Source organism: Ochlerotatus camptorhynchus, unplaced genomic scaffold, assembly GCF_037179485.1.
Source record: "Ochlerotatus camptorhynchus isolate MF236.1 unplaced genomic scaffold, CSIRO-AGI_Acam_v1.1 ptg000432l, whole genome shotgun sequence".
Taxonomy (NCBI): Eukaryota; Metazoa; Arthropoda; class Insecta; order Diptera; family Culicidae; genus Ochlerotatus; species Ochlerotatus camptorhynchus.
The window spans coordinates 8,088,776-8,098,383 of NW_027040918.1; the positions used below are offsets into that span (position 1 = coordinate 8,088,776).

The window sequence follows — 9,608 nt, forward strand, 5'->3', positions numbered from 1 at the left end:
TCAAACAATCACTTATTAAAAGTATTTCCGATATAGTCAACACAAATTCAATGTTGTATTATTATAGCTCTTGATGTTTCTGACTATATAGGGGAAATGGATGTAATGTCGGAGGGGCCTCATAGCCTAGTCAGTAAAGGCACGGTATTACCAAGCCGGAGGCGGCGGGTTCGATTTCAGGTCCGGTCGAGGGAATCTTTCGGGTTGGAAATTTTCTCGACTTCCCTGGGCATAATAGAGTATCATTGTGCTTGCCACACAATATTGAAATTCATGCATTGGTAATTGGCATCGAAAATTCTCAATTAATAACTGTGGAAGTGCATTTAGAACACTAAGTTGTGAGAGCACGCAATAAGCTAATATGCGCTAAACAATAAGCTTGAAATGCGAATAAGAAGAAGAAGAAGAACTATGTAATGTCGGCCTAAATGCCTCTAATTTGGGCCCATACATAAATCCAGCAATCGACTAAATTTTCAATAATGACCAGAAATATCCATTAGTACCGTCCCAATGACGCGTTCATCTAGATAAAATTGATTAATAGCAGATTTTTGGCGATCGGCTTAATCTTTGATCCATAGGCTTAATCTTAGATGTTCTATGCTCTAACCTAAACTTTGATAATACTCGATGAAAATAGAAAAATATGCTCAAAAAATGTAGTTCAAGAAATATGTAACTTTGAATGAGTAGGGGAAATGGTCATTCACAAGACTAAAAAATAATAGTGCAAATGCAATAATTTCCGTTGAACAAATTACTAATTAATTGACTCGGATTCTCAGTACTTGTTTAAAAAATAAACATTAATTGTTGTAAAACATATATAGAATATACTTGAAAAACTATCAAAATCACCCCGCTTACGGTACCAGAAACACGCTGTCATGATGTCAAAATTCCGGTGGGTCCGGAGCAGGAAATGGCTGATTTTTATTTTTAACTAGCTGAGTGTGCCCGGCCTTGCTCGGGAATAAATATTAGTTTGTGCGCCGGTTAAAAAAAAGCATACTATATTTTTCTGTTCCATTTGTATGGGAACTCCTTCTTACAGATGAGGGAGGGGTCTCGAACCATCATAAGAACTTTTCCCGGCCCCAAAAACCTATACATACAAATTTTCACGCTGATCGGTTTCCGAGTCTATAAGGTTCAGACAGACAGTTTTGAAGTCTTTGTGAAATAAAGGGAAAAGTGGGACAAGTTGACCACTAAGGTCGGTCGATATTACAACCACAATCACTGCTCTTTAGAAGCGTAATGGGGTCCCCAATTGCGATTGTGCTAAATTTGAACAAATTTGATTATGATCTAAATTTGCGAGATAATTTTAAATGTTGTATGGAAAACGGAATGAAACTACAGTAACCCCTACATATATGCGGTGGGTTGTACCGTCCACCAACTGCTATTTTTTAGCTGTCCTAAAACCAATTGAGCTAATTTTATATAGATTACTAGTTTATGGTTGACACTAGTCACAGCCCAGAAACAGCGGTTTGTGGACGGTACCACCCACCGCATATATTGTGAGGTTACTGTATTAATTTGCTTGTAAAAAATCAAAAATTGATCAATTTTGACTAAACCTCGGATTGTGCCTACTATGCACCACAGCTTTGTGGAAGCCTGTATTGCATGTGTATTAGGGTGCCAATATTTTTTTTTTGTTGAAACGGACCATTTACAAAATGTTCATTGCCTCGAAAAACAACCCTATGCAGTATTTGGGCTCAATCGTACATTATTTAGTTGAACCGCAAAAGTGGTCAAAATTTGAACTTTATTCATCTGAAAAATCCCAGCACCTATCGACCCATCAACTCATGAACCGGGGACCAACGGCTTTACTTCCCTTCGTGATCAGAGATGTTATGCCTCAGAACATCCCGGCGGCGCCGACTGGGATTGAACCCAGGCCTGCTGGGGTGAGATGTAATCACGCTTACCACTACACCACCGGCGCCTTGGCGGCACTCAGAATATGGCAAAAAATTGTCATAGTCCGTATCGTGCTCTCTTGCCTTTGTTTTTTGCTGAAGGAAGTGTTACTACTACCTAAAGCTACAACAAATTTAAACAGCACTTTTCAGTGCTCAACCTGTAAAATTTCTACCTTGTTCAACTTTTATTCCTCTTCGATCCTTTTTTGGACCCTGGAAGTCTATTTGGATAAAAATTTACTGCCGCCATGGCGCCTAAGCGCAAAAGAAAAGGGCAAACTCTTGATCCCCCTTCTGATGAAATTAATTTGAGCAATCAATTTGATTTGCTCACGGATGATGAGAATAATCCATCATCCAAGAAAAAATTCTAGTAAACTTTCCCGGCTCAATGCCAAGAATGAAAAGATTCCCCCTATTGTGATAACCACTTCCGATTTCCATGCTCTTCGCATGGAACTTTTGAACTTCGTGAAAGTTAAATTTTCACTACAAATTGGACGTCGGGGTGAATGCCGTGATTTGACTGAAACCTTGGACGGATTTAAATGTCTTCTCATGTATCTTACTGAGAAGCAGCACAAATTTTCTGCTTACGACACCAAAACTGACCGTTTGTTCAAGGTTGTCATGAAAGGTCTGCCCAGTGGTGAATCCCTGGATCAGATCAAAGATGAACTGGCAAAATTACTTGGAGTTGTGCCACTCCAAGTAATCAAAATGAAAATGAAATTCCCTCGTGGCGATTCGCGCAACGTGATTTGTAATGATTTTTATTCAGTTCACTTCAAGTCTAGTGAACTAAACAACCTTAAGGCCTTAGAAAAATCTAGCCTTATGCTCCATGTCCGAGTGAAGTGGGAACATTTCGGGAAGACTGGAAGAAATTTCCAAAACCTCACTCAGTGCCGTAAGTGCCAGGTCACGGGGTCACGGAACAAAAAATTGCTACATACTAGCCAAATGCATCAATTGTGGTGATTCCTCTCACGCAAAGGACGACTGTCCTGTGAAGAAAGATCCTAAGAAATTTAAATGTTCAAATTGTGGTGAAAACCACAAATCCAATTTTTGGGAATGTAAGACTCGCAAAGCGATCCTACAATCTCGTTCTACGCGACAGGTAGGAAACGCTCCACGTTTCCGAACAGGTACAAATTACTCTGCTGTTAACAACGTTCAGCGAGGAACAAATTCTAAATTCGTACCCATAGGTACAAATATCAACCCTGCTTCAAATTTTTCATCTATACCTACTCCCCTCGCTGCTAACAATGTTCAGCGAGTTAATGGAGCTACCTATGCTACCTATGCAAAATACTAACCAACGTAATTCTAACGGAAATTTTGAAAATTTTGACTTAGGGAGCTCCTAAAATTGATTTTTTTGCAGAATTCATTTATTAACATGATTTCTGATATGCTTAAATCTAACTCCATATTTGATGCGATTCAAACTGGAGTAAAATTTGCAAACAATATTGTCATGACTTTAAAATTCAGTAATGGATTTTAAAGCATTAAATATTTTAAATTTGAATGCTCGATCTCTTAAAGATACACACTTAATTCAGATCACCGAAGTCGGTAGGAGTTTACCGGGTTTTTGAACAGCAGAATAACTCAGTAAAATTTTCAAATGACCATTACACGTGAGAAATCAAGAAAATGTATAAATTTTATTTGTCATCAATCAATGGGGTAAACTGAGCAAATTCTGTACAAGTTCGGGATAAATTTTTTAATAATTGGATTTTTCACTGAATTTTAAACTTTTACCGAACAGTTCTGTAGTTCAAAATTTACCGAACGACGGAGGCCTGGATTAGTGTGTAATGAAGACGAGCTATTTAACTTTTTGAGAGTTCATAACGTGCATATTGCCGTTATAACTGAAACGTTCCTTAAATCTAACCATAAGGTTAAGAAGGAAGCAAATTATTTCATTTATAGAAAAGATCGTCTTGATGGAGCCTATGGTGGCGTTGTCATCATTGTTCATAGGCGAATCAAACATAAAATTCTTTCTTCATTTGAAACCAAAGTTTTTGACACTTTGGGAGTTTCTGTTGAAACAAAATTTGGACAACTTACGTTTATAGCTGCCTATTTGCCATTCCAATGCGTAGACCAGCAAAAGAATTTTCTCAAAGGTGACCTTCAGAATCTTACCCGTCTTAGGTCTAAATTCATCATTATTGGTGATTTTAATGCAAAACACCGCTCATGGAATAATGCTCAAAGCAATTCCAATGGTAATAATCTGCTTGATGATTGTTCTGCAGGTTATTACACTATTCAATATCCAAAAAGCCCAACATGTTTTTCTTCAGCAAGAAATCCCTCAACTATTGACTTGGTCTTAACTGATTCATACCCATGCTGACTTCGGTTCTGATCACCTTCCAGTAACTTTTGATATATCCCAAGAAATAATTATTAATCCCAACAGCTCTACTTTCAATTACCATAGAGCTGATTGGGAGCAATATCGAACATTTATGGAATATAACTTCGATCCAAACATTCCTTTGCAAACCAAATATGAAATTAATTATGCTCTTGAATCTCTGACTACTTCTATAGTTGAAGCAAGAGCTGCCTCAGTACCAAAATGTGAGGTTAAATTCGACTCAATTATAATAGACGACGATCCTCAGCTCTTGATCCGTCTTAAAAATGTCCGTAGGAGACAATATCAAAGAACACACGATCCTGCCATGAAAGTTATCTGGCGGGATTTGCAAAAACAAATTAAAAAGCGATTCTCTGCCCTGAGGAACAAAACTTTTGAAAATAATGTTTCTAAATTAGACCCGAGTTCCAAACCCTTTTGGAAACTCACAAAAATTATGAAAAAAAACCTCAAAAGCCGATTCCAGCGCTTAAAGAAGGAGGTAAAATTTTGATCACAAATTTGAAAAAAAGCTCAGAAACTTGCTAAGCAATTCGAGAGTTCCCATAATTTCAGTTTGGGTCTTACTAGTCCTATTGAGAATCAGGTTGCTAGGAATTATCAGAATATTTTCTTTCGGGAAAATATTTTTGATGATTCCTGGGGGACTGATTTGGGTGAAGTAAGATTTATAACTAAAAAGTTTCGTTATATGAAAGCTCCAGGTGATGATGGAATTTTCTATACCCTCATAAAAATACTCCCAGAGAGTACCTTGTCTAAAACTCTAGAGAGTCTTGGTAAAATTATTTAACAGATGTTTCCATTTGGCATACTTTCCTGATAAATGGAAAAATGCAAAAGTTGTTCCAATTTTGAAGCCGGATAAAATTCCAGCTGAAGCTTCTAGCTACCGTCCAATAAGTTTGCTTTCTTCAATAAGTAAACTTTTTGAGCAGATAATTTTAAATAGAATGATGCTTCACATCAATACGAACTCAATTTTTGCAGAAGATCAGTTTGGATTCCGCCATGGGCATTCAACTACTCATCAATCAACTCTTAAGAGTTACCAATTCAATTCGTTCAAGCAAAAAAAAAAGGCTGTTCAACTGGAGTTGCTCTTGTAGGCATAGAAAAATCATTCGACAGTGTTTGTCATGAAGGTTTGATTGCTAAATAGAAAAAGTTTACTTTTCCACTTTATATTATGAAATTAGTTCTAAATTATTTAACAGACATTTAATTTGCAGATAAATTATCAAAATTCCAAATCTGATCGACTACCTGTTAGAGCAGGAGTTCCTCAGGATAGCATTCTTGGGCCTATATTGTATAACATTTTCACTTCGGACCTCCCTGATTTGCCTCAGGATTGCCACAATCTTTATTCGCTGATGACACAGGCCTTTCTACTAAAGGAAGAAGTCTTCGTGTTATTTGCAGCAGACTGCAGCAAAGTTTAGATATTTTTTCTTTTTATTTACAAATATGGAAGATTTCTCCCAACGCTTCCAAAACTCAACTTATAATATTTCCACATAAGCCTAGAGCTTCCTTTTTGAAACCTAGTCACATAGTCACTATGACACGGTGTATTCCCCAAAGAATGAAAGAGCCATACTGCGAGAAAAGGCACAAACTTTGGAGCATTTGGAAGAATCTTTTCATTGAAGCTGGAATATCGAAAATGTAATAAATCTTCTCCCAAGTGTATGAATTTCCTTTTTTTCTATTCGGCATGAGTTTATAACCTGGTTAGCACTTCCTTTAACAACCCACTGTATGTATTTCGTTTTGTCGTACTAACGGTTTCCCATAATAATTAAATAATTATTATAAGTGTGTGTTTTCATTTAAATCGATATCTCACTAGTGTGTTGTTTGGCTATTCTACCACCCTTTCACTTCCTACGATTTGGAGTTCCGTTCTCTTTCACCTTCTAGCATCGTTTTGCTCTTCCTCTCGATTGTGTGTAATCATTTTGCATCATTAGTTTCTTAGTTCTAAGTATCATTACTGTACTGTTTTTTCGTATAAATATATATATTAAAGTATATCCCAGGGAAATACGTTGCAATTGCCAAGCAATTCATTTTGGAACCTTTTCTTTTTCTTTTTGATATTGTGAAAAGATAAACTTAGTATTGAATTGTTTGAAAACAGATTTAAAAAAAAAAAGTACACATTCGTATGCTTTGTCGCCACGACTCTTTCGGTCCATCTCAGCCAAATGGTACTAATTTCCGTTACGATTTGCTTTCTCTTCCCTTCTCTGTCTTTCTCTCCGTCTCCGCGTGGTCTCAGGTGGCCTAATCACGCAGATTCCAGGAGTACCAGGCATGAGCATGATGTTCCCGGGGCCGCCGATGTTGCCGATGCTGCCGCCCCGTTACCGGTGATCACTTCAGGCACCAGTGGTGCTGCAAGCTGCAGGCCCTCTGCTAAATTTTGCCCTACCGATCGTGTTTCCATGAAAATTCCGGTAGGGCATGAGGGCCATAGAGCATACTAAATGCTTAATGCCTATCGTCAAGCAAGCAGCAGCAGTAGTAAAACCAGCAACAACAACTACAACTATTCACTAAATGGAAAAGAAATCGGAGGATCGGGGCCAAGGATCATCAGCGGCTCTCCCTACCAAGCAAGTGGCAATTTTTTCTTCTAATGTTTTATATAATCCTAATCACCTAGTGGGTAGTACTAAGATAGTAAGGCCTTACATAAATTTTCTAAAGCGTGGGTTGTTGCGAGTTTCGAGAGATTCTCTTTGCTTTCCGTTCTTGAAACCAAGTAGATTATATAATATAACCGTGTAAAAGTGTATTACGAAATCAAGATATTAGTGGACTAGTAATTTAAAACGCGAAAGGATATTCTCTATGAAATTAACGCAGCTGGAAGAGCTGTTGGCTTTTCGGTAGTGTCCATCATTCGCTCTACCGATGTCTGTATAATTGATGTTAGGATATGGTCTCATTGAATAGAATCATAAAACAGTTGATCTTCGTTGAATGTTTGTGCATCTTCAGAAGGAGGGAGAAGTGTTGCTTTGTCGTTATTCAGAAAGAGTAAAAACAAAGGTTCAATTTAAAATGAAACCCCACAGATTCGCCTTGAGTAAAGCTGACTAGAACCACAACGCAACATTAATCCCTTCCGGAAGAAGCTTACTTTAGCACCCATCTCTTTCCATACCGGATAACTAATGCAACACCCAGTAGTAGCTGTTATACCAATGATTAAGTAGCATGAAAGTCGTAACAATCCTTAACGGTAGCGTACGTATGTATATTCGACAGGTTAACTCCCCCCTCACAAGTTTCTCCGAGATATCTAGACCCACGAAACTGAACACGAACAAATAAGCAATGCTTTTGACTACCACGACCTCTGCTACCGCTACTGATAGTAGAAACACTGCTAAAACAACACGATGGCCTTCCTTTGCGTAAGTCACACAAGGGGTATGTCATTCAAATTATTTTTTATACATACTAAATTCGATCAGTAGAGAGCTTTGTATCAATTTCTCTGCCTATACATTGGAAAAAAAACTGCAACTAGAATATATGGGAATTATAGGAATCGATGTGAAGGTTACTAGGTTGTGTGCAGGAAAGTTATGGAACAATCTTAGATTTATAACACTTTTGAAGCAGGAATTTTGAAGGAAAATATGGTACGATAGCTTTCGACTAAAATGATAACCCGTTGCTCAATCGATGATCGTGATCAGTGCCACCCATATTCTTCTTCACATAGTTTTGACCCGTTTTTCCATCGAAATCAGACAGTTTTGAAACACCTCAGAAGCGCACTACTCGTAAATTTGCTTCATGCGTGAGAAAACGGTCGTATTTCTTTCAAAAAATTTTTAAGCATAGTAACAGATTTCCCTGAAGTTAATCCAAAACCAAAACAAACTGAATAGAATCCTAATACTAACCGTTTCCCCTATATAGACTTAAGTAATTTGAATCGATCCTAAGATTGCAACCCAACAATAACCGTGTATTTACTCTGTATGTTTCGTTCGAACAGACAAATTTCGTTAACCTTAGAGTATATCGAGTAGCGAATGATGATCCCCTATGCTTTGCGGAAGCGAAGTGAGAGTAAAACAAACTGAAAATAAGTAGGTACACACACGACTGTTACTGTAAGACTCACTCGACGCAAGGTAAGGGGTTCACATTATTAAAACAAAAACAAAAAACCTAATCAAAAATTCAGAATTAAGAGAAGCCCAAAAACCGTCATCCACACACACACACAAACCCACTAGATTCGATCCGTGTCCACGGGATGAAAGTGTGCCGCAGTGTGCGCAACCATCGCAAACCAGCAAGTATTCACCTAACTTTTCCTTTTGCTACCTACTATCTGCCCACATTGAACGATTTTGCACAAATCGTCTCCCTAAGTACATACAAACCTATATATTTGCCATAACAGTCACTAAAATTGTAACAATAGATCGATATCAAACACGTCCGGTTCTCAGAACTGTGTTGCATTTTCCGTTGGTTGGTGAAGGCTTTCATTGTGCGTGTGTGCGTGTTTTCCGAAAATTATACTTTTTACTGGATGAAACCCATCGGCAGTATTTCTTATTAGCTGTTCTCTTTTTTGTCTTACACATTGTTTGTATTCGAATTTTCCGTTCATCTTTTCCCAGTTTTAGTTATTTTTTTTCTTCAATGCTATGCTGTGTTTCGAACGTATAGATTTTCGAAGAATGAGTATCTGCATCACATAGAAACAAAAAGCGGCTTATTCCCCTTACAGGTTGTTGTGTTTTGGCCAACGGTGGTCGGGCTGGAAGGTTGTTTTCCAAACTCCCAAAGGTTGTGGGATACTTTTCTCATTGTTATAAATAGTAGACGGTCGCTTGGTATCAGTTTATAGCATTTCCCACCAAATCCCCAATTTCCCTGTACACCTCCATTTGCGTAGGCATTTCTCTATCCTAATTGTTTACCATCTTCCGATACTAATCAATTATTCCTCGAGCGCGTAAGTACACATCTCTTTTAATTTATTTTTCTCACACTGGTATTTATTATTTCTCGAACTTCACCATTTATCCTACGACATCACTACAGGCAAGTAATAATCTTGTAATTTTTGTTGGCATCTATTTGTATGTAATGAGTATTTCAAATGTTGCTGGTCGGTTGGGTGGTAGGACATCGGATGTGAAAGATTTGTATTGGTGATGTCCTCTGTTCAGACTGATCAGTCTGAGCTGTCACAGATG

At 37.8% G+C, this 9,608-nt stretch overlaps 1 protein-coding gene across 6 annotated transcripts in view; it reads left to right on the forward strand.

Annotated features, from left to right (window-relative positions):
* The window catches only part of BuGZ (Bub3 interacting GLEBS and Zinc finger domain protein), a 43,929-nt gene extending 36,701 nt beyond the window's left edge, over positions 1–7,228 (forward strand). For 4 of the 6 annotated variants that reach the window (XM_065234251.1, XM_065234248.1, XM_065234250.1 and 1 more), the window contains exon 7: positions 6,653–7,227. In XM_065234251.1, coding sequence (XP_065090323.1) covers positions 6,653–6,747 — 95 coding nt within the window. In that variant the 3' untranslated portion in view covers positions 6,748–7,227. Of the gene's footprint in view, positions 1–6,652 lie in introns of all 6 variants that reach the window. The other 2 variants (XR_010518480.1, XM_065234252.1) reach the window with 2 other exon arrangements.
* The last annotated feature ends 2,380 nt before the right edge of the window (positions 7,229–9,608 follow it).